Genomic DNA, 24,614 nt, shown 5'->3' on the forward strand with positions numbered 1-24,614 from the left:
CTGGCCCTTGGGGACTGGGACCTCCCACCTGCTGCCTCGGCCCAGCCCCGTCTGACACACCGCAGACTTGGCCTGTCCACCCTGCTGGTGGGGGCCTCCCACCAGAAGCAGCTTCCCTCGCGCACTCCCTTCCACTCCCTTCCACTCCCTGCGGCCTGGGAGCGCCTGGGCATCTGGTCCTGCCCCCATGCTGGGGGCTCGCTCCAGACTCTGCTACCCCCCCACCCCAAGGCCTGCCCCGGACGGTTCCATGATCCAGGGCCAGGGTACAAACAAACGCATCCCATGAATCTAAACATTGAAAAGTTACATGTTGAGTTAGCCAACTTAAATAAAATACGCTCTATGCTCCTGCTTTGACAAATACCCTCTACGTGGACTGGGAAGGCCGGGTTGCCTTCAGAATTCTGGCCTCTCAGGGCTCTGCCCTAGAAGGGGATGGCCGGGGAGAGCCAGGCTCCGGTCCCCGGAAGCCCCCCCCCCCCCCCCAGCTGCTGTCCTGCATCGAGGGGCCGTAGATGCTCATGTGGACCCCCACCCTGTGCGTCCACACTCAGTCCACACCGGCCAAAAGCGACAGCCCCCTGGTCTAAGGATGCAGATGTCAGCGGGAAGTGGCCCGCCCTTGAGACGTGCGGGGCAGAGGCCACGCAGAGCCCGAGCTGAGGGCTGTGGGCAGCACATTTCTGTGTCCCGGGCAGGTAGTCTCACACGGCTGCTCCGCCGCGGGTCTGGGAGCAGGGGACACCTTCTGATCTGCTCCCTGAGCCGTGGCTGGCTCAGCTTGTCAGATGGCATTCAGTCCTGTGCAGCCCTGGCTGAGGCTTCCCCCAACAACGGGGAGGCTCTGGGCAACGGGGGTGGGGTGGGGCTCCAGTGAGCTGAGAGGTGGCCTGGAGAAAGAGAAAGGGGCTCAGCCCTCCAGGGGGGCGCTCACGGCCCTGCCTGGCCCTGCACCTGTCACGTACACTCTCAGCACAAGGGGTCACCAATGAGCCGCCCTCCTCAGCCCCTCCAAGCCTTTGCCGAGGCCAGTCCCCCTGCCTCCAGTACCCCTTCCGACTTAGCCGACTCCCACCGACCCCCGAAGACCCTTTTCTCCTCCGTGGCCCCTCCCCTGGCCCCGACAGATTAGCTGCCCCCCCCCACCTCCCCGTTGTGCTGCTGTGGCCTGCAGCCGTGGCCCGTGCCATGTGTGTGGCACTGGCCAGGATGCCTGTCCTCACATCCGGCCACACCGTCCCCAGATGTGTCTCCCAGGGCCGGCCTCCCTCAGCACCTGCGTCTTCATGGCTGGGAGCCAGGCTCGCCAGGCTCCCTGCCAGCTGCCGCCACAGGACACGGGAGCCCCAGTGGGGAGAGCACCTTTATTGTCAGAGCTTACAGACTTCCCGCCCGCCTCTGACGGCCGCCCCTCGGCCCCCAGGCCGGTCCTGCCTCACGCGGGGCAGGGGGAGGTTACCGGGGCCTGTGAAGCCCAGGCCACAACCTCCCGGGAGCACAAAGGACGCTGGGGACAGATGGCTCCTGCCCTGAGGGGAGACACGACCCAGGGTGGCACCAAAACCTCCGAGTCTGCTGTCAAGACTGGGTCCTGGCCCAGCGAGAGAGGGGCACCAGGGCCGGGCCGGGGCACAGGGACCCACGGCCTGAGGGGTCTTGCGGGCTGTGGTCTGAGCTGCTAGGGGTCCCCGGCCCTGGACGTCTGCTGTGGAGCCTGCCTGGGCCCACGGCCCTGAGGGGGCAGCGTCTCTCCCGACGGGGCCTGGGACTCGGGCAGCTGTCCTGTCTCTAGTTGGTCAAGGGGACATGGGACTCGCCGTGTGATGCAGAAATGGCCAACCCTAGAGATTCCCCAAGAAGGCAGAGCTGCCAACATTAAATACGCCCTCCTCGGGGCTCAGGGCCAGGAGGGCCCTGCAGGGCCGGCTGGGTTCAGAGACTGGGAGGCGGGGGCGGGGGGGCAATGCCGGTTTGGTTGGAAGGGCCTGCACCCCAGTGCTCCTCTCTCACTGTCCCCAAGTCCGTGGGACTGTCCCAGGTTTATTCAGGGTCTCTCTGGTGCTGCCAGACCCTGGAGCAGACCCCAAGCCCGGGGACGGGAGTTGAGGAAGGAGGCCCAGGACCCTGCCTTCCTTCCCTGCTGGCCGGTCCAGCCTCCCCCCAGCCCTGCGCCCACCCTGAGTTTCTCTGTGAAGACAGGAAGCTGGCAGGGTCGAGGGTGAAGGAACCAGGAGGCCTGGGTTCAAATCCTGCCCCAGCTTGTCCTGGTCCCGTGGCCTCGGCAGATTATTTACACTCGCTGGACCTTCGTCCTCCCGTGGAAAGTGGGGATAACAAGCCTACCTCCTAAGGGTTAAATGAGACGATGCAGGGCAAGCTCCTTGGACAGGCCCAGACTCAGTAAATGATGAGTATTAGGATTATTCTCATGCCCCGCCCAGCCCACCCAGATCCCGTCTCCTACAGAAAGTGAGGGTGGGGAGGGCAGGGACCAGGAAAGGGCCCTGCCAAGGGTGCTGGGGCCCTCTGGATCCTGCTTCTGCAGCTGCCATCTGTCCCCAAGTTCCCCAGGCCCTGGGAGCCAGTGTCTCTCACGGTCGTCAGTGCCCGGAGCCCAGGCCCCCGTGGGGTGTCTTCAAAAGCCAGCGGCAACACAGGCCTCGGGGCCGGGTCTCTGGCAGGGCTGGGGCTTGTCCTGGAAAGCAGGCCTCTTACGTGCCGCCGCTGGCCCGGCCGGCGCTCCTCTGCCCGGGGTCAGGGCCAAGCAGGGCAGCGAGGGCGCCGTCGGGCGGGGAGCCACCTCGCTTCATCTTCAGGCTGGCTCTCAGGGCAGCGTCTTGGCCAGAGCCCCCCTCGGGGGAGGCCAGGGGATCTGGAAGGACAGCAGGCGGGTGGGCTCACGCAGGGCCTCGGGAGCACTCGAAGGCCCCCTTTGCTTTGGGTGCCCAGCCAGCGAGGGAAGCTGGGTGCCCAGCGAGGACAGGGCAAGGCAGCAAGCAGGCTCCCTAGTCACGCGAGCACCCATCACTCACGCATTCGCCCGCTCCCCCTGCAACCGGGGCTGACCGGGGCTGGGCTCCGGGCCCTGCAGGGCTGCCTGTCCCCACTTTGCCACAGGGCCTCCTAGCATGCCAGGGAGAGACACGGAAAGCCCACCCCATCAGGGAGCGCAAGGCTCTGCAGAGCGCCATGGGGTGAGAGGAGGGTGCCTTCACAGAGGAAGAGACCCTGGAGCAGGTCCTGACGTGGGAGCTGGTGGTCAGCCGGCAGAGGACTGGCTGGAGCAAAGGCAGGGAGGTGGGGGGTGGGGGAGGTCCTGGGAAGACTAGGTGGTGGCTCCAAGTCACTGGGCACCAGGCCATGCCGGGCAGGGGCTTGGGACTTGATGTGCCTGGACATCGGTCATGGGCAGTAGGGAGCCACAGAGGGTTCTTGAGCAGGGGAGGCACAGAGTAGGGTCCGCCTGGGGCTTGGGGAAGACCATCTGGCAGCCAAGTGGGGGTGTCATCAAGGCAGGCAGACCAGCGGGAGTGGCAGCTGCCCTGAGGGCAGCAGGGAGTGGGGAGGCGGGGGCGGACGGGATTCCCCATGCCACAGCCAGCTGCAGGTCCGGCTGGCCCCAGGCCCTGGTCACAACTCACCATGGATCCCAATCATGTGCTCCAGGATGAGGACTCTCTCTGCCAGGATCTTCAGGGCCTCCCGCAGCTGCTGCACCCCCTCACCCTGGCGGGGAGGAAGCAGCCAGGGTCAGGGCTGGCCACAGAGATAGGGCTCACTTCGGTGCCCATGTCGTCCCAGCCCTCCCTGCTCCCGCCTCCTTCCTCTTGTCCCCATCCTCAGTACAACAGCCATTGCAGGTTGGATATCCACGTGCCAGGCCTGGGGTTTGAACTCTTGTGGACAGACAAGGAAAACTGCAGCACAGAGAGGGTAACCAGGGTCCTGTGGCCACACAGCCTGGCCTCACACCCAGATCCATCCCCCTCGTGCCTCAGTTTTTCCTGCTTCTGTGGCTGCCTGGCTGCTTCCCCTGGGCGCCCTTCTTTCCAGAAAAGACCCTGCCAAGGGCAAAGCACCTAGCACAGGTGTGGCCACCCCAGCAAGAGAGAGAGAAGGAGAGCCACTGTTTCTGGCGCGTCGGCACGAGTGCAGGGTGATGACGGGCCGACATTTCTAGAGGCCCGGCCTACACACAGGCAGAGGACCCTGTGCACCGAGACACGTCACTGAGCTGATTTATTGAGAAGACAGGTATCAAGGCCACTTGGAAAAGGAAAGCGATGGTGAGGGGCTCAGGCCCCACCCTGAAGTCAGTTCCAGAACGGTGCCTCTTGCTGGCATGACATGACAGCTCTGTCCCGATGTTCAGATCGGTCTAGTTTAAACCAACACAAAAGGATGGGGCGCCTGGCTGGCTCTGACGGTGAAGCGTCCGACTCTTGATCTCAGATCAGGTCTTGATCTCGGGGTCCTGAGTTCAAGCCCTGAGCTGGACTCCACGCTAGGCAAGGAGCCAACTTAAAAGCAAAATAAAAAAATGAAAGGAAAGCAAAAAGCGTCCTGTAGGTTAAGGAGAGAGGTCTTCCTCCCAAGGAACCAAAGGCCACGAGAAGCCACACTGGGGGCAGCGTCTGGGACGGGGTTCCAGGGCCCCAGTTAAGCCCCATGCCCTTGAGCCACGGACGCTCGCTTACGGAAGGTAAAGGGTGAAGTTGTAAGTACTTCTCCGTCCCCCTTGCAAGTGACCTGCGAATCTGTGCCCACGCCTTGTACCCACATCTTCCTCCCACTGCCTCCTGTGCCCCCAGCAGCTGCTGTGGCTCCAGCCTGCCCCCTCCATCCCAGCCCACCTCCCCAGTCACCCGCAGGCTGGCCCACTAGGGAACGCTAGATGCCCACTGAGCCGGCTGCTCCCCGACCTCTGACACACCCAGGGGATTCTTGCTCTCAGCCTGTAAGGTCTCCCCGGCCGGCCCCACTGCCCTCACCTCATTTATCCGTCACCCCAGTCTCCAGCACCCCTCCTCCTCCCAGAAGACAGCGGGTCTTCATGGTCATGTCTATTCATCTGTGACCCCTCCCCACACCATCGTGCCCCGGCCCCTGCCTGCTCCCATCCTCACTCCCCCGCCACCCCCTCCCACATCCACCAGGCCTCTGTCCACCTGCCCACGTATCCTTCAGTCCACCAGCGCCGCGACCCTGGGGCTCCTTCACGCACCATGCACCGCGCATGGGGGATTCCTGCCCCTGGAGAGGGACTCCGCAGCCTGCAGCCTCCTTAAATAAGGGGTTCTCCCCAGCAGGGTCCCCCCTGGCCTCTGGCCCCGGGCCGGTCCCCCAACTGCACGCTATGCTGCAATCATTACATCACTCTCTGGGCTCCCCCGCCGGGCGGGACCCCCTTCATCCCATGTGGGGCTGAGGGGCGTCAGTACAGAGCTGCCAGGTACCCGCCCTCCCGTTGGGACGCAGCCAACGAGCAGGAGGGGAGCACGGACCCCAGGACCAGTTACCTCTGCAGCCGCTTTGTCCTCCTCTTGCCCCTTCCCGCCGGGCTCGCCCTGGGAGGAAAACCACGCAGTCAACAACCGGCGTGGGGGGGGCAGTGGGGGGAGTGGGGCGCCTCTACCCTCCCCAGCTTCTCGCGCAGACCGTGGGGGCCAGCAGCGAGTCAGGGCAGGCAGAGCCTGGGGGCAGGGGAGCGCCCAAGGCCCCGGGCATCCCTGCGCGGCCCAGCATGGCTGGGCTTAGGGGCTTCAGTGTGCTCCAGGTTTGAAACCCCACGAGCTCAGGTCTCAGCTCTGCCAGGGATCGAGTCCCTGCTTCTCTCTGCTTCCGCCTCTAAAAGGAGGCCAGTAATGTCGGCCTCACAATAACACCCACATGGTATGCTATGTGACCTTGAGCAGGCTACTTGACCTCTCTGCGCCTCAGTGTTCTCATCTGTAAAATGGGGTAACACTGCCTACCTCCCAGGCGTATTAGGATTAAATAAATCAATGCTGATAATGACCTTTGATTGGAGCCTGGTGCCGGAAGTTCTGGGACAGGACTCACCATGGTTCCCAGACAGAAGCCAGGAGGAGGCATGGCTTTGGAGGCGAACACTCCTGGGCTTACATCTTGGCTCCATCACTGCCTCGCTGTGCAACCTTGGGCAAGTTACTTAACCTCTCTGAGCCTTAGCTGCCAGTTCTCAAAACAATGGGGAAAATAAAGTCCCGCCTTGCTGGGCCGCAACGAAGCTTAAACTCACTATGGATGAGGAACGCCTCCCCTCCCAGCACACAGTGGGTGTTCAGCAAAGCTCCATCCCTCCTCCCCGGCTGTCCGCCCCTAACTTTAGACTTGGGCACAGAGGAGGTGCCTGCCTCCTTGGCCCTGCAGGCAAGAGCGGAGACTCATAAATTCTTGTTTCCAAGGCGGGAAATTCGAGGTCAGCTGTCTGCGCCTCTATCCCTGGAAGGTTCAGCGGAGGGAGGGGACTCCTCAGGCCACACAGCATGTTCACTCAGGGGCCTGGGCTCCCCGGAAGAGCTCGGAGGACACTCACCCAGCCCCCTCCCAGGAGGATACTTCAGTCCTTGCTCACACTCCCAGTGAGGGGCTCTCCATTTTCCAAGGGCACCCCTTCCCAGCTCGGGCAGCTGGGACCACAGGCAGGCCGCCCCTTCTCTGGGCAGGGTAGGATCAGGCCACGTTCGGGGTGGCTGTGGGGCTGGACTCAGGCCAGGCCGGGACAAACCACCCCCCCGCCCCCAGCCGGTGCCCTGGGAACGGCCCAGCGGCACAGCCCCCACTTACAGCCGGTCCCGTCACGCCCCGCTCTCCAGCCAGGCCCTGCAGAAAGGCAGACAAAGCAGGTGGGTCCTTGCCGGCCCCCCCAGTACATCCGTCCTCCCCTTAGCCGCCCCACACCGGGACGGGAGGAGGATGGCGCGGACGAGATGGGAAGGCCCCTCCTGCACCCCCCTCCACTGGTTCCTGCCTGAGCCCCGGCAGGGCCCTCGGTCTTCTTAGCTGAGAAATGGGCCGTTACGGTTGTCACTCAGCCTGCATAGATGGCAAAGCCCCCCGGTCCCCCCGCCCACAGAGGGACGGCCTCCCCCCCCCCCAGAGAACGAGTGACAGGGTCCCACTCGAGGCCTCCCATCCATGTTGATGTCCAGCCGGAAGGCTCCCCAGGCCCAAACCCACGTGTTCTACCGCCCTCCCACTTCTCCACCTGCCCACAGGGGCGCCCCACTCCACCTCCCCCAAGCAGAGCCCTGGGAGGCCCCCAACCTGCTCCACCTTCCAGCTGCCTTCTGGGGAGACGGCTACCGGTCCTCCCAGCTGCTCCCACAGACGCCCAGGAGTTAACCTTCCTTTCCCTCTCTCGCCAGATCTGTTCCATCCACCAGACCCGTTGTGTTCACTTTCTAGACACGTCCATTCCCTTTGCCGCAGCGGTGCCAGCACCTGAATGCAAGTCGCCCTCTCTCTCCCCGCACGCTTCCGTGGTCAGCTTGCTGAGCTCCCTGCCCCACTGCTCCCCCACTTCCGTTCCCCCAGCACAGCCAAAGCCCGAGGGGCCTCTTAAAGATGAAATCACATCACGGGCTCTCCCTCTCTGAGACTCAGAGTCCCCGTTCCCTGTGACAGAAACCCACACTCCGCCCCTCCAGTCAGACCCTTCTCCCACCTCAACTCACACCTCACTCTCCTTCCCTCAGTCTGTACTTTCCTTCAGTCAGGGCTTTTCCCTGCCCCAGGGCCTTTGCACTCGTTCTTCTGGCTGCCCGGACTGTCCTTTCTTGGCATCTTTGCATGGCTGCTCCTTCTGGTTCCTTAGGTCTCTGCTGAAGTGTCACCTCTGCACGTGTGTCATGCCCTGTGCCCCTTCACTCTCCCGCAAGGGCCCCAAGACCCTGATAAGAGACCACCTGACAGGATAAGGCTATCCCAAAGCACCCACCACATTCTCGGCAAGAGCTGGAGAAAGCCTGAGAAGGGCCCCACCCCTGCCATTCTCCTGCTGTGTGACTCCGGGCAGGAGACTGAACCTCTCTGAGCCGCCCCTTCCCCATGGCTGCGGGGATTACATGATGGCCTGTCTCAGAAAGCCGCTGGCGCCAGCAGGTGGGGAAGGGGTTGTGAATCCCATCGTTCCAACTTTCCCTGTGGCTGTGGGCTGGGGCAGCTGGAGGCGTCTGGCTGCACAGAATTCCAGCCCTGCCGCCTCCTACAGTTCCTGGGGCCTCTGTGCCTCACCACACTCCTCCTTAGTCCCTGCCGTTCTCCCTCACCTTCCCACAAGCCTTGTCTTGGAGGGTGCCCCCGGGGTGACTGGCTCCAGAGGGCCTGGACTCCTGCTTACCTGGCCTGTCGTACCTGAGTTAGGAACAGATCAGGCCAGAGGGCCTCCTGTCACCTCTGCAGCCCCAGCCCCGCGCCCCCCAGGCCCTGCCCGCCAGCCGGCTCTGTTCCATTGCTGCCCTCGCTGGGCCCTGCGCTCCCGGCCAGAGCTCCCGGCTGCCCCTCCCCACGGCCAGTGCGCCCACCTGCCCCCTCCAGGCTGCATCCTCCTGGGCATAAAACCCCCAGCGGGGACAACAGGGGCAGATCAGGAGTCAGGGGACACTAGCTCTGAATGAATGTAAACTCTACCAGGCTGCACTGTGGCCCCCGGGCCTGGCTGTACCCTCAGCTTGGGGTGCTGGTGTCCTGGGTGTTTGGGGAATGTTCACCAAGGGCCTAAAGGGGTGAAGGCGTGTATAGACTCCCTAGGTCCCAGCACTCACAGGGCCAAGGCCCAGATCCCCACCCCTTGCAGCATGGGGGTCACCTCTAGGCATCCCCCCACCCAGTCGAGCCTGAGCTCCAGGGACAGCGGGGCGCTAGGTCTGGGCGGGCCCTTGGGTGGGGGCTGAAGGAACCTCCACCCTTTCTGCCTCCGGGCCGCCCCTCCTTGGTGTGATTTCTTCCCAGGCCCTCGGCTTCTGCAACACCGGCCCTTCCCCCCAGCATCTGTTTCCTCCTTTGCTCTAACAACCCACAAGGGAAGCCGTGCACCCCCGGCTTAGCAGCCAAGGTGGCCGGAGCCCAGAGAGGCTACCTCTCCACCCAAGGTCACACAGCTAGAGAGGCAGAGCCGGCTGGGGCTTGGGGCCACGTCGCCAGGCTTTGGGGCACCCTCCCCCACACAGGTGACACTTGGGGAGGAGGGCGACAGGCCGGGGTGGACATTCTGTGATCTGAATGTCCTCGGGAGGCACTGGCCTCTCTGGGTCTCGGTTAGCTCATGTCTGAGATGGGAAGGTGCGGACGCCTCCCCGGCGTGGGGGGTGGGCGGCAAAGCGCTGAAGCTGCTGGTGAGACCAGGGTCACATCCACCTTCCCCGGGTCCCACCCGAGCCGAGCTGCGGAGGGGCCGGCCGGGCCGCCCCTTCCTGAGCAACTCGGGCTGGGAAGAAACCTGGCTCCTCTTTCCCGGGAAGACGACGCCCCCTCCCCTGCCAGAAGTGGGGCAGGCCTTACCTGGGATCCAGGGACACCTGGGGGTCCTGGGGGACCGTGTGGTCCAGGGGGACCTGTGGGCAGAGTCACAGATGGCCACCCAGGGCCAGCCCCCCACCCACCCTACATCACAACCTGGTCTTCCCTCAGAGCCTCTTCCGTGGGGCCACCCTGCACCCCGCCCGGGCCCACCGCTCTCCGGGCAAATCTCCCTCAAGCCTGCCCCTCGTCCGGACCCGGGACCCTACCCCTCCAAGGCCACCCTTCTTGCCTTGGGACAGTGAGGCCTCTGGGAGTCCCCTGCTGGGCTGCACCCAAGCTGGGGGAGAACCTGCAGGAAGTGCCCCCCAGGGGGGCGCAGATCTGGACTCAGTCTAGTTAGAAACACCCTCCCTCCAGTCAGAGCACATGCCCTCTGAGCGCCTTCCCTCACCTCCCTCGGGCATTCGCTCAAATGCCACCTTTTAAAAGAGGCCAGGAAACTAGCCCCCGCCCCGCGTAGGGAGGGCTCCGTGACTACGTGAAAGGGTAAATGAATGATGGGGGGATGAGGCCCCCACATACTTGCTGAGTAGGGCTGGCCCCTGCCCCGCACTCCCCTCCGTCCCCTCCAGTGAGGGTCCCCGGAGGGTGGGGGTCAGGCCAGGCCCAGGATCCAGCCCCTTAGAGCCCCAGGGCCATCCCCTGCCCCAGTGCCCTGGTTTCGCCAAAAGGCTCAGGGCTTCCTGCCTCTCGTAGGCACCTGCCCTACCAGCTCCTGGGGCCACCCCTGCGCTGACCCCCTGCCTCCCCCGGACCTGGGCCTCCACGTACCCCGGTGCGACCCCCACTCAGGCCCCCATGGGGACAGCCCTGAGCTGCTTCGTGGAGCAGCAGGCAGGAACATTCGGGGTTCCTGTGTCCAGTCCCGCAAAGGAGCTGTCCCCCCGAAGCAAGGGAACTCGTCCAATCCCCAGTACCCTGCCAAGGCCATGGGCCCCCCACCGGCCCCACGAGGCCCCTTGGCCCAGGCCAAGCCCAGAGGGGGTGCCCAATGCAGGCCAGGCTGTCGGCTGCCCTCTGCACTTACCTGGAGGGCCAGGGGGGCCCCGGGGCCCTGGGACGCCGGCCAGCACCGTGTCCACGGCAGCAGAGGCCGGCTGCGAGTCTCCGTCTGCGGGCAGAGCACAGCCGCCTGTGACCCTGTGGGGCAGGCCTGGGGTGCTGGGCCTGAGCTCCCCCAGGGCCAAGACAGGCACCCCCGACTCCACTGGGCCTCAGAGCAGCCCCGGCAAGCGTATGCTACCACTCCCGCCAGAGCCCAGGTCAAAGGGCAGGGAAAGCCCAGAGGGCTTCGTATAATACACAAACTCCTTCCAGAGCATTCCAGGCCCTTCAGAGTCTGGCCCTGCCCTACTCACCTCTCCAGTGCCCCAGGCCAGAACACTCTCCCCTTCTCCCTGCCCAACCCCCCACTCCACCCCACAAGCCCTTTCTTGGTGCACCTGATGGCTTACTCCTGCGGGGCCTCCTCCAGGAAGTCCTCCCTGCCCACCTCTTTGAGCTGCAGCACGCTGGGCTGCCTCTGCAGGGCCTATTACTCTACCTGGGGCAGGGGTGGGGTCTGTTAATGGCCCAGTTCCTACGATTTGGGTCTCTCCAGGGCAAGCCCCATGCGACTTTGTCCTGCCCGGTCCCCAGAGCCAGACCCAGAGAAGCCAGGCCCAGGAAATGCCTGGAATGGGAGAGGCTACCCCTGCCCTTCCCTTCACACCCGGAGGCCTGGACCACTCTTCCCAAAGCTCACACCCCGCCCTCCCTTGGGGACCCCAGGGAGCTGGTCAGGAGGGTCGCATCGGAGGAGGGCTCTGAGTGCTCAGATGGCAGGCAGTGCCCGAGGCGTCGTGCCCAGACCAGGGCAGGCTGGAGTCCTGGGACGGCTCCTTGTGGCCCAGGGGTGTGCGGCGGAGCCCCGCTCTCGCTCGGAGTCTTCAGTGAGTTCCCACTTGCTCCAGAAGCCTCTGCTCTCACCTGGTTGGGCTCCTGCACCCGCTGAGGGCAGCCCGGGACCCCCACTCTGCTCAAGAATGAGTCCCTCCCTTCTACCAGAGCCACGCCACTGGGGAGTATTAACTGCCACCACTCTACAGGTGGGAAAACTGAGGCTCGGATAGGGACAGACGCACCAGCAGGAGGGGGCTGGGGTTTCTCTGACCCAGACAAAGAGGTCCCCATCCCCCACGGTGCCCGGGATGTCACCCGACCCTGTCACCTGCTCCTTAAAACTCTCCCCCGGTTTCCCAGGATACTTACCCAGATGACACCCCTTTTGCACCCCCTGCCGCACTCTCTGGGCCTCCCTGCTCCCCTCCCCACAGTCGGCAAGTGTTTCTGGGGTTCAGAAACACCAGACCGTGGCCCCTAAGCGCAGGGGTCTGTTTCGCTCACTGCTGTATCCCCAGTGACAAAAACTGTGCACGACACACAGCAGGTGCTCAACCAACACTCGCCGAGCGGCCTAAGGTCAGGGGGTTTGGGAGGGGATGTGTTCCTGTCACCGAGTGGGGAAACTGAGGCCGGCCAGACAACAGAGTGACCTGTGGGGGGTCAGGACCCCAGGGGCAGGAGCTGGGCACTGGGGCAGGGACAGGCCAGGCTGGGGCCAAAAGCTGGGTTGGGGGCCCCCCAGCGTCAGCCCCCCAGGGACCCTTCTGCCCCACCCGCCAAAGCCCTGCTCCAAGGCCGCTGCCCGGCTCTCCGAGGGTCTGCTTCCCCAGGGTCCGTCCCTCGGGGGCACTCACCGCCCTTGTCTGTCGGAGGCTGCAGGGAGTAGAGGACACCCTGGGGGCCGTTCGGAGGGAAGCCCGGGCTGCCTGCTGGGCCAGGGGGGCCGGGGGGGCCGGGGCGCCCCGTCTCTCCAGGAAGCCCGCGGGGCCCTGGCGGCCCCAAGAGGCCTGCGGAGGGAGAAGTGGAGTCACGTGAGGGCTCGGCCTGGCGGCTGACACCGCAGATGGGAAACAGGTCAGTGGTGGCCTCCAGAACAGTCTCCCTGGAGGGCTGTCCTGGGATGTGAGTGAACACGGCTTTCGCTTCTGGCCTGGGGAACACCGGGGCTGCCGGGTGGGAGGTGAGGGAGGCAGGGTTGCCCGCTCCTGGGACCTCAGCTCTGGGGTCGGGGCACCGAGGGCGGCAGCCAGCCTGGGCCAGCCCTATACTTGCCTTCACAGGAACTGTATCTTCCTACAGGAAGCACGAGGAGTTGGGGGACTCTCTGGAGGTGTTGTTTAAATGGCTAAGAACAGTCCCCAGGCCCCAGCCGCCCCACCCCCATGCCTGCATTCCCAGCTCCTGGAATCTTCTGTTTTTCCTGCAGCCCAGGGTCAGTCCAGGCCCTAAAGGCTTTGGGATGGTGTTGCAGCGGGGGTGCCAGTGGGAAGAAGTGAGCCTGGAGCCCCCCAGGATGGCAGTCATTGACCCCAGCAAGATCAGGGGTTACAGGATGCCTCACTGCTCAGATAGGGGAGAAACCCCCGCCCCTTCCCCCAGTGGACAAAGTCAGATCTGGGGTGCCCTTACCAGGAGGCCCTGCTGGGCCCTTCTCTCCTGCCTGGCCCCGGTCACCTTTGGAGCCTGGGGGACCTGCAGGTCCTGGCGGTCCCGTCTGCCCCGGGGGCCCTGGGGAGAGAATGAGATGAGTCCTGAGAAGACTGTGGGCCTAGCCACCACGGAGGGGCTCCAGGCCTAACCACCTGGGCCATCTGGTCAGACCTGCTCCCAGGAGCAGAGACTCCATTACGGTTTACAAACCATTTTTGTACCTATTAACTCCTACGACCTCAAGAGCTACTTGTGTTCCCATTTCGCAGGTGGGGAAACTGAGGCCCAGGAAAGTGTAGGTCCCTTGTTGAGGGCCCAGAGCCAGGCTGCTGCTGAGTTAGGTCCCTCCCTCAAGAGTCCTACTGTCTCCCTGCTCAGGGTTGGGAACAGCACTGTGACAAAGAGCTCCCCAATGAGGCCTCCTCGGAGACCCCAGGAAGCCCTAAAGCACACCGGTGCCCAATTCACCTGCTCTCAGGGATTCCAGGGCGCACCCCAGTGTCACCATTTGTAGGGCTTGTGCACCACCTGGTGGCCATTTTTGGAACTGCACTTTGCGTGGTGAGGAGAAAGCGGCCCAGGAGACCCAACGCCCCTCCCAGCCTCTCCTCAAGGAATTTGGGTCCTGGGTCTTCTGAGGGCTAGAAGTCTCCCTCCTCCCCAGTTCCAGAAGAAGGATTTGGAAGAAGGTGGGCAGGGGCAGCTTCCTGGGTGTGAAACTTTGGGAGGTGAGCCAGGGGACCCAGAATGAGATGAACCCCCTCCTTCCTGAGCTCACCCCTTCCACAGCCTCCAGTCCCGTCAGAAAATCACAGAGGGTCGGCTCCTCCCAGGACTGACCACCAGACTCCCCCACTGCTGGGGGCTGTGCCCTCCCTGCTCTGCTCCCTCTCCCGACTGGACAGGGACAAGCAGAGGAGGTGAGAAGCATGTGAGCTCAGAGCAGAGTCTGGGCAGGGGTACTGAGAAGCTGGGGGCTCAACTGCGAGAGAGACGAGGGAGGGAGAGCGTCACCTGCACAGGGCTCTAGTGGGGCCAAGAATCATCGAGACAATATGCCCCTGGATCACAGGCTCCTAGAAGGCAGGGGCTGGGCTGGGGGCCTGGGCACGGACGCTAAGAGGCAGCGGGGCAGGGCACGAGGACATGCACCCAACTGTGGGACACCGCCTCCGTTTTTCAAAATACCATGTGGGGGCGTTCGATCCCAAGGACCCACCCTGCAAGCCTCACTCACCGGCTGGGCCCGTGGGCCTTCTCCTTCGGGGCCCTGGGTGGGCGAGGGGGATGGCATCAGGGAGGAAGTCCTCGTTCCAGGGCGGGAGGGTGCTCTGGGGGGCCGGCAGCTCATTGCCCGGGCCCGCGGGCTGCTCGGCTGCTTCCAGTAGGAGAACCTGGGCCGGAGAAGGGCAGGGGGTCAGGACCCCGGCCAGGCCAGAGACCCCCGTGCACTAGGATGTGTGCCCCACGAGAGCAGCTGCCCAGAGTCAGGTGTGGTGATCGCCGCTCCCCTTGCTGGAGTGTTCCCCCACCCCTGCCCTCCTCTCATCCCCACTTGAGGAGAGCCCTCCTGGACTGCGGCTCGAGCAGGTGGCCACCGGGACACCTTCAGACTCCCTGTACTCTTCTTCCGGAACAGCCATCACCGCGAGGAGAGCCCTGTGGTCACCCCCCTTTCCTGGCTCCCCCCAAAGGAAGGACTGAAAAGATACCAACGGGCCTGGATTGGGGCATGGTTTTTAGTAGGAGCGCTAGGACAACAAAAGGTGGCCACGCGGAGCCAGCGTGGAAACCTGCCTGTCCTCTCCGCTTGAGAGAGGTGGGGGGGTCAAAGCCTGGGAAGACCCAGGGCCTGGGGGGGACACTGTCTTCCTAATTCAGGTGAGCTGGAAGCCAGGCCTCAGAGGCCTGAGGGAGTCCCTGTTGTTCCCCAAAGTGGTCAGCAGGGGGCGCTGCGCACCAGGGATCTGAGCAAGGCAGCCAGGCAGCGAGGAGGGGTCCCTGGGCCAGTCCAGCAGAGCCTGGCTTCCTGCTCTGCCCACCACGAGCCCCTAGTCTTTCCGCCCTGATCTGCACGAAGAGGAGGAAGTCTGGTGTCTCAGGTTCCCTCCAGCTCTCGGGAGCCAGAGGCCTGCGTCCTGCCAATTCCCCGACTCCCCGCGCCCCACGTCCAGGAGGGCCAGGGGCTATGCCCAGTGCCCCTCGTCCTGCCCAGCCTTCACTCAGGCCCTGGCTGCCTCCCCCAGTCCAACTGCCTGCCCCCGTCCCCCTCCCAGAGCGCCCCCAGAGCAGGGGGTGAGGACTCCATGCAAAGTGAGCCCTGCGGAAAGCCCCACGAACCATCAGCGTCCCCACACTTCAGGGCGCCCTTCTGGGCCTGCCGTGCTCCTCCCGGGCCTCAGCGGCTTTGCTCCAGCTGCTCTGAACTCTAGCCCAGGGCCCCCCACCCTGAGACCCCCCGCCCCCACCGGCCAAGCACTTCCCTTCACTCCTGAGCCCCGGGAGGGACGATCCTGAGACTCTAGTGACCTCCCCCCCCCACCCCCGGCAGTCTGTCTGGCCACTCCCCCTGAGACTCTAGTGACCTCCCCCCCCACCCCCGGCAGTCTGTCTGGCCACTCCCGTGTGTGCCCTCAGCCCCTGGGCATCGCTTGGTATCCACAGCCGGTGCACCGGCCCTCAGGGTCTCCATCTGCCGTGGGCGGGTGGGCTCCTGCCCCGTGAAGCTCCAGCAAACCCCCCACCCCGGCCCGGGACCACTTCTCTGAGCCCCTCCCCCTTCTGGTCCTTACAAGGGCCCCCGAGGCAGGAAGGTCACGGCAGCCACATCACAGGCCAGGTGGAAATAGAGGCCCAGAGACTACAAGTGACTTGCCCAAGGTCACCCAGCAAGTGGGCACTGGGACCAGGGTCCCATGCAGTACCTAGTCCACCTCCCCACAACTGGGCCACAGCCTTGGCCTTGGCCGAGCCTCACCGAGGCACACAGAAGGAGAACCGCCGGCTGCCATCACACAGCAGCCTGGGGTGGCGCTCTGGAACCCTCGAGAAGGGGAGGTGATGACTCCCGCCCCAACCCCTGCGTGTCCACTGGGAAGCTGACTGACCACGTCTGAGGTTAGGGGCTCCGGGGCAGTGGAGGAGCTGCAAGCGGGGGCAGGGAGACTTGGCTGTCAGTGACACGGAGTGGGGGGCCCAGGGCAGTGCGCGTGAGGATGAGGGTAAGGACAACTGCCAGGGTCAGGTGCCCCGGGCTTGGCGACAGGAGGACGGGTGAAAGCAGGAATGGGGCCCCTGGTTCTGGGCTGGCTCCCAGGGCAGTGGGATTGCCACCCATCAGACAGGGACACGGGAGAGGGCAGGTTTGGGGGTGAGGGTGAGCCATACGGGGTGCTGGCTTGAACTGCAGTGTCTCGGGGGGACCTCCAGATGGACATATTTACCAAGGAGTCGTGAGGGGCCGTAGGGGATAGAAGCAGCTTTGAGGGCTCAGGGGGGTGGGCGCCTGCCTGGGGCTCCTGAGATCAGGCCCAGGCTTTCCCTTTCCCGGCAGGGCTCCCGCCCATTTGGTGGACCTGCCACCTGCAGCTTCGCCCCCTCGCAGAAGGCCTTGGCTCACTTCTTTGTGGGGCGCCTACCATGAGGACTGCAAGGACGCAGAGCCCACGGACCTGGGCAGAGGAGCCCCGGTCGCAGCCAAGTTAACATCAGCCCCGGCCGGAGTCCAGGCCCGCCTGGCCTGGCCACGGCTGACCTCCTGGAGAAACTGATCCCACCCCTGCCGGCATGACCTCACCAGGGCAGGCAGCAGTGGGCCTGCGGGCTCAACCCAAGAAAACCAGACTGTAGCCAGCCTCGGAGGCCAGTGGCCCTGATGACATCACTGCGGCCTGGCCGATGGGCCAGGAGGCCACCCTCCTGCCCCAGAGACCAGCTAACTCGAGGCTTCTGTGACCCTCGCACAGGGAACCCCCTCAGGCTCCCTCCCATGCCATGTGGCCACAGGGTCGTGAAGTCAGAGTGTAAACTGAGAAGGAGGGGAGAGAGGAAGTCAGGAAACTTTTGCCTGCTGACCTTCCACCCCACCATCCCCTCCCAGGAAAAGAGGGTGGCGGGAGTCCCAGATCAGCTCCAGGTCTGGGTCCTTTGGGACCTCAGCACCCACAGGGAATGAAGATAGAGCAGACCCTGATGGCTGCCTGGCTCAAGAAACTAGTGTGTACCTGTGGGTATGCCCCAGAGGAGGAATCACGATTGGCCAGGTACCTATTTTCCCAGCTCCCTTGAGACTAGGAGGTAGGCAGATAGCCCAGTGATGGCCGATGAGACACATGAGCTGTTAGGGTGCTTTGCCATAACTTCTACTTTCTGCCTTTTAACAAGTATAAGGATGTGATGTCTTGAGCCGCAGCAGCCACTTTGTAACCATGAGGCACTAACCATGAGGACAAAAGCCAACTCACTAAGGAGGTAGAGGGGAAGGCTGTGAAGAGCCTGAGTTCTTAAGCCACCAAACCAATTCCAAGACCACCTACTGCTGGACTTCTTGTCAAACAAACAATAAACATCCTTAGAGAACCAGCTGCCATTGGCTGGGTGTTTGTTACTTATAACTGAGCACGTCCCTCCCAATACACCAAAGCAGGCTTCTTGTCTGAGAGGGCAGAAGCCACGTGTCCAGGCCTTTGGGTTGCTGCACTCTTATGCCAGCCCTCTGGTTTCTGACACCCCATCTGGGGTTTGCCCGCCTGGCTCTCGCTGGCCTGTCCACAGCCACTGATCCCGCTCCATGGTCTCTCTGACCCCAGCAGGTGGGCGCCTGGCCTCAGCAGACGCTGTCCTGGCAACTAGGCCAGATTCTGTCCCCCTCCCTCTCTAGGCCGCCGCCTCTCAGAGCCCTGTGACCCGGGCTGACCAAGCACCCAGGGGCTCTGTTTCCCCAGGGGACACGGGCATGTTCGCAGGCAAGGACGCAGCTGACAGGTGACCCAGAGAAGGCCCAAGAGCTGAGACAGGAACCACCCATCCCTGACCTGGGAATCCGGAAGGAGGGCAGTGGCAGCCACCTCTCAGCACACCCCAGACTCAGACTACCTCCCCTTCTCGGCACCAAAGCTCACCCCCATATACCCACCCCAAAACAACCCGGTGAGGGGCAGTGAAGTGACTCCCGTTTCCATTTCACAGGGCAGCAGACTGAGGCCCAGGGCTGAGCAGGGACCTGGCCTCTCCCTGCCTCCTCTGACACCTGCGGCCCCTCCCCCACCCCCGGGTCTGCAGAGGGGTCACGACTCACCTCAGAGTCAGGGAGCCAGTCCCGCCCCAGAGCCCTGACTTTTAACACCCTGAGGTGTTGGGCCAGCCGTCGGCTGACACTCTGCCAAGCCACGCAGAGCGTCTGGAGTCTCCCCAGACCCCCCACCCTTCCAGCGCCCCCCCTCAGCCCCAGCTCGGCCCAGGTGGTAGCATCTGTTTCCTGAAGGCTTCCACCCCCACCCCCAGAGCCACGGACCCCAAGGAGGGTGCGGGGTCCCCCACCCCCAGCCTGTGCCTAGGGGTCTGGGCTGCTGGGGGACCCTCCCACCTGCAGAAGGCCTCGCCCCCTGGGGCATCCTCATGCCCGTGTGCCCTGCATGGGCATGTCAGGGGGCCAGAGGGGCCAGAGCCCGGGAGTCCACAAGGGTAACCTGCCTGTCACCACAGCTGCACCTCACACAGCCTTCCCTTCTCTGACTTACTCCCTCTCTCCTTGCCCCATGCTGTCTGGTGCTACTCCCCCATAAATGACCCGTCCTTTCTTCAGCCCTCCAGCCTCCGGGGTGACCCGCGCCGCCCCCTTGATGCAGACGGGGTGAAAGCGGACAGGAGCCGGGCAGCTCCTCCTCCATCGGCTTGTCTGGGCCCCGCCGTGTGCCAGACAGGGAGGGAGGGGAGGAGCCAGAGTTGGGGGCACCAGCCCCGGGGGGGACATGGCTCCCTCCTCTCTCCACCAAGGGTTCACCTTCCGGGCACCCAGCCCCCCAGTCACTGAGACCCACACCCAGACCAGCCTGCTGTCTGACACCTCCAGATTTCTTGCTTTCCCCACTCCCTTCCCCCACCCCACAAGGCTGGCCCAGCCCAGAGAAGACCACCCAGACCCACTGAGGCCCCAGCAGCACCCACCCTCTGGGGACTGGTACCTGACTCACAACCCTCATAACACCCACCAGCTCCCCAGGCCGGGCCCCCCAGGCCGGCTGACCTTGGCCTCCAGCGTGGTTAGCCGCTCGCTCATGTCGCTGAGCCGGGTACAGTTCATGCATTCTGAAAGAGAAGGGTGAGAATGGAGTGTAGACCCTGGGGTGAGAGCAGCCAGCCGCCGGGACAGCCTCTGGGCTGGCTGGCAGGCGGGGAGCTCTCTGATCAGTTTGCCTGGAAAACTCTTACCCGGCCTTCAGGGCCTTATCCTCAGCGCCCCCTCCTCCAGGCAGCCCACCTGAACTCTGAGCATCTATGGCACATTGTACTGTCCGTTTATTCAGCAAAGTGTCCCAGCCAGCACCCCAGATGCCTGGTCAGCCTGCGAGTGCCATAAGGGTGGGGTCTTTGTCTGTTTTATTTGCCCATAAATCTCAGGGCCTGGCACAAAGCAGGGGCTCAAAAAAATCCAACGATTGATAAATAGGTGGTAAAGGGAATGTGCTCCCTGCCTTTGAGAGCTTCAGTCTGGGGAGGGAGACAGGCAAAGAAGTACAGGCCGGCAAGGGCTACGCTAGGGCTGTAAGAACAGAATGTGCAAAAGAGCATCACGGGGGAACAGCAATCCCAGTTTGGGTTGGGGAAGTGGTGGTCAGGGAGGACATCCTGGAGGCGGGGGCATCAAAGGGAAGGCCTAAGGGATGCACAACGATGGCCCGGTGAGGAAAGAGGGCTGAGGTCTGGGGACAAGCAAGACCAGAGAAGGGTCTGGCAGCAGCCTGGCCGATTCAGAGCAGACCCAGGGCACCCCCCACACACCCCAGACTGGAGCGGCAGGCTGGGGCCTAGCACTGGAGGCCTGGCAGGAGGAGCTCTGGGCAGTGTTCTGAGGCCGGTGGGCAGCTGTTGGAGGGACTGAAGTCAAGGTCAAATTTGCATTTTTAAAAGGTCACTCTGACAGCAGCTTGTACAGTGGGTGGGCGTGGGAGGGACGGGAAGCCAGAAGGCCAATGAGGAGACTGGTAACAGTTATCCCCCCAGGCACACATCTCCCTGGGCTATAATTATCTATTTATGTCTGTCTGCCCCAGGGACTGGAGCTGTTTAAAGAGGAAATAGATGGTTCAAAGCTGTTCTCGAGCTTTTATTGGGGCAGAAGTCAAGGGATGCCTAAACCCCTCGCTCGGTTCAAAGCCTGACCTTCCAGGAACCTTGTTCTGGGCCAAACAGACACACGGAGGTATGATGGTGACTCAGTAGGTCCCACCTGGTGTGCCGGGGCTGCCCGGCAGAGGTCACCAGCGGTGTCCATACCTGCCCCCCCCCCCCCGTTGGCGTCCCCTGTCCTCAGAGAAGTCCTCCAACTTCATCTCCGAAAGCAAATCCCCTCATTAATGTCCCCGGACTACCATGATGATTGCTCTGTGGGACACGTGGGGGACAGCCAGGGGTCTTAGGACCACAGTCCAGGCTGTGTCCTCCCGGGGGTGCCCGGCCTCAGGGCAAGGGGGGCTGACACGGGGCCATCTGCTCGCCAGCCCTACTTGGGTTTACAAGACGGGGGCTGGCAGAGGCCCCGCTCGGCCTCACCTGCCTCCCTGGCTCCCCTGGGCTGGGCCCAGTCAGTGGTTTATAAGCATTTTTTAAGAGCAGAGCTCTTTTTCCCCCCTCAATAAAACCTTGTCTGTAACCCCAATACATAAAACAGATTAGAGACTGAGGTATAAACACTGAGGCTTCCAAACAACTGGAAGAATGTAGACAGTTTCGTGACTGGGAAGGGGCAGGACTTCACAAAGGACCAGGGAGAGAGAGGGGGCGGGTTCTCTGCTTAAACGTGGGGGGGGGGGAGCTGAACCCACATGTTTCTGCCTCGTTTCTCCCAGGAAAGGGTGGTGAAGAAAGAAAAAGGGGTATAAATCCACAAAGCAAAGAGAAGGGCAGAGGAGAGTTCGCGGCGGATGGGGCCAATAACGCAGCCAGGGGTCCAGGCCCACCTGGAAAGTTCAGAGTTCCAGCTGAAGGGTCCTCTCTGGGGACAGGGACACGCCTGAGGGGAAAGGCCCACAGGTTCCTACACTGAGGGAAACGGCGGGTCTCCCAAGGCCCCCAGTGGACAAGGCCAAAACACATACACGGTCTCCCTCCTGCCCCCTAGTTTACCCCCACCCCTCACTCCCGCCCGCCACCCCCGCCCCGCCCCCACCATCCCCTCATCCCCCCGCCCGGAGGCACCATGCACGCTCAGGAGCCCCTTGGCGACCCCATGCTCATACCAACGAGGTGGGTGACAGGGCCAGTCCTCAGAGCGAAGGCCTATGAACCTTCCCCGAGCAGCCGTGTCTTACGGGGGGTCCTCTGGGGGAGGACCGGCCTGGAGGCCTGTGAAAAGGGACTTTTCTGCCTGCGCCCCCAGGCCCCCTCTGTGGCCAGGAGGGCACCACCCCACCCCGGGGGTGGCAGGAAAAGCAGGAGGCCAGAGGGACGTGGGTGAGCTGTGAACTACGGGTGAGCTGTGAGCTAGAGCCCCGGCCTGGCCCGGTGAACGTTCCTGAAGCGTGTAGGGGCCATGAACAGAGCACTTCCACGGTCTGAGGCCACATACAGGACTCTCTGCAGGGGGGAAATTCTGCGGAGGGAGGGGTGAGCCTCGGGCTCTCGCAGGAACCTATTTCTGGAAAGTGTGCTGGGCCCGGGCCCAGTTTGCTCTGGCACTGGGCACCCCGCTTGGCCGGTGAGGTGCGGCTTGGCTGGCAGTCCCCAGCCACAGAGAGGCCCGGGAGGCCCAGCCAGCGGGCAGAGGTGAGGCTGCCAGCTTGGCCTCCCCGTGCCACCTGCCTGGACAGGCGCTGACACCAGGCAGGTTTTATGGTTCCCCTGGCATTCGGTCATCGACAAGCAATTATATTATGTTTGTTTAAATTTTTCTAATGATTCATGGGAGCGGTGGGGACACAGAAATGGCACCGAGGGTGTGACTGGCGCCGTGAGCAGACCAGGCCCTGCCCACTGGCTCTGGGCCTTGGTTTCCCCTCGCTAAGATGAAGACTCTCGCTTCCGGAGATTCGGAGGTTCCCACGATTCCAGCCCCCTCCGTAGCACACACAGGCCCACAAGTGCCCGGGGCCCCAGCACGTTCCTGGTCTCTAGGATGCAGGAAAGTGTGCCCGGAGCTCTTTGCCGGTATGTGTGTATGGGAGTGTGGCTATGCCAGGCAAACCGGTGTGCGTGTGGGTGTGTATGGGCGGGGGGACTCACTGCTTGGTGCTGTCAGTGGAAAGAGAACTGGAAGGCCACGAAGTCACTGTGAGGCTGGAGAGGGCCTCATCTGACCTCTCTGCCCCTCAGTTTTCTCATTCATAAAAGGGGTCTATATTGGATCCGCTCCAAGGGCCTCAGGATCCTGCTCCCTGTGCCCTTGCCCTCCGGCTCTCACCGCTGGGCTCTGTGCACGCACTGCAGGACGGTACATCTGCTAATCCCCTTGCCACCTGCCTTCGGCCAGTGCGGCTTCTGGGGATGGCTCTGCATCCAGAATTCAGGACTCAGCTCCCGAGTGAGGCTCACTCCCCAGGCCTGGGCCCAAAGGGGAGCCTGGCCGACTGCAGAGAAATCGAGAGGCCGAGTGAGACCACTATGAGGCTGGGGTCACAAGATCCTGACGGGGGGAGCCAGGGCACACAGGTGGTCCTGCCCCCAGACACCCGGCCCCCTCTGTGAGAGGTCACGAAGATGGGTCCACAAGCAGGAAACACGGGCTGAGTGGATGTCACCAGGAGGCCAAGCTGGAAGAGACCCCTAAAATCCCCCTGGAGACCTCTGACTCTGCCAAAACGTCTAAGCCCTGTTAGGAGAGCTCCAGGCAGGTCAGTAGGGGTCAGATGCTGTGGGGACAGGGGGCAGGGCTGGCAAGCTGTGGTCACAGGAGACCACAGGAACGAGGAGATCCTAAGCGGCCTCAGTTTCCCCAATGTGACAAGAGCTGGGCTGGGCCTAGCACAGATGGGACTGGTACCTTCTATCTTACTATACATGGGGACAGACCTGGTCTACCCGAGTTCAGTCTTGGGCCACACATTCTTTTGGTGCCTCCCTCCTCCCCACTGGGGCCTTGAAGGCCATGTTGGACCTTCCTCTACTGGTGAGACTTTGGTCATCTCACTCTCTGCTGGAAACTGCTGTCGGGGAGGGGGTCACTCACGCCATGCCCGCCAGCCAGGCCACGCCCCCTCCAGCCAAGCCACGCCCTCTGGTCAGGCCACACCCCTCCAGCCAGGCCATGCCCTCTGGTCAGGCCACACCCCTCCAGCCAGGCCACACCCTCTGGTCAGGCCACACCCCTCCAGCCAGGCCACACCCTCTGGTCAGGCCACACCCCTCCAGCCAGGCCACGACCCTCTGGCTAGGTCACAGCCCCTCCAGCCAAAGAGAAGACCTGGATGTACAGTGACTTTGGGACCAGGGCTGACTCCCGCAGGGAAGCCCATGAGAAGATGGGTCTGCCCACCCGGGGAGCTCAGCCCCCTGTGTCTGACGATTAAATATGCATCGAGAGCCTCTAACACAAAAGACAAAGACCAAAACAACAAAGAGGAGAAAGGCAAACTCAGAAAACAGAGACAATGAGTGGACACAGAAAGACTTCAAAAAACAAAGCAAAACTCCAATATCCTTACGGAGGTATGAGAAGATACCACATCCTGAAACAACAGGAGGTTATTTACAAAGAACCTTCAAAGCACAAAAATGCGTTTGTAGAAATGGAAGAAAAATAGCCGATGTAAAATATTCAGTAAAAGGATTAGAAGATAAGGACATTTTCTAGTAAGTTGCAAAAAGGGGGCTCTGACTGTTGGAGAGAAGAGATAAGAAGATTAGGGGACCAATCCAGGTCTAACCTAACTGGAGATTCCAGAGAAAGAGACCAGAGAAAATGGAGAGAAGTAAAGAAATGATCCCAAAAGGTCACCTAAAACTGACAGATACGAACTTTCAAACTGAAAGAAGATGAAAAATGCCAGGTGAAAAACAAAATAAAACTCACACCAAAAAGCACATTGTCACAAAAATTCGGAATCCCAGAGGGAAAACCCTAAAAGCTTCCAAGATAAAATGAGGCCTCCAAGAAATGTCTGGAATCAGTATGGCAGTGGACTTCTGAACAGTTAACATGGAAGCTGGGAGATAGCGGTGTTCTTTTGAGGCAAGTGGGTGTCTGGCTAAGATTCTACACCCAGCTCGACTATCCCTCAAGGTTTGAGGGTAAAATGAAGCATTTGTGGACATGCATCACCTCAAAACATTGACATGCCACATACCTCTTCTCCAAAAGGTGCTGAAGGATGTACTCC

General features: G+C 62.6%; 1 protein-coding gene across 3 annotated transcripts in view; it reads right to left on the minus strand.

The window, feature by feature from the left end:
* Nucleotides 1-1,364: 1,364 nt before the first annotated feature.
* Nucleotides 1,365-24,614, minus strand: part of COL26A1 (collagen type XXVI alpha 1 chain) — a 144,352-nt gene continuing 121,102 nt past the window's right edge. For 2 of the 3 annotated variants that reach the window (XM_044390203.3, XM_026515528.4), the window contains exons 4-13: nt 19,328-19,389; nt 14,321-14,477; nt 13,063-13,161; nt 12,288-12,440; nt 10,577-10,660; nt 9,529-9,581; nt 6,814-6,849; nt 5,523-5,570; nt 3,645-3,729; nt 1,365-2,875 (exon numbers count right to left, since the gene is read on the minus strand). In XM_044390203.3, coding sequence (XP_044246138.2) covers nt 2,715-2,875; nt 3,645-3,729; nt 5,523-5,570; nt 6,814-6,849; nt 9,529-9,581; nt 10,577-10,660; nt 12,288-12,440; nt 13,063-13,161; nt 14,321-14,477; nt 19,328-19,389 — 938 coding nt within the window. In that variant the 3' untranslated portion in view covers nt 1,365-2,714. Of the gene's footprint in view, nt 2,876-3,644; nt 3,730-4,238; nt 4,524-5,522; nt 5,571-6,813; nt 6,850-9,528; nt 9,582-10,576; nt 10,661-12,287; nt 12,441-13,062; nt 13,162-14,320; nt 14,478-19,327; nt 19,390-24,614 lie in introns of those variants that run through there. The other variant, XM_048224809.1, reaches the window with a different exon arrangement.

The sequence above is a fragment of the Ursus arctos genome, unplaced genomic scaffold (genome assembly GCF_023065955.2).
Source record: "Ursus arctos isolate Adak ecotype North America unplaced genomic scaffold, UrsArc2.0 scaffold_2, whole genome shotgun sequence".
In the NCBI taxonomy this organism is placed as follows: Eukaryota; Metazoa; Chordata; class Mammalia; order Carnivora; family Ursidae; genus Ursus; species Ursus arctos.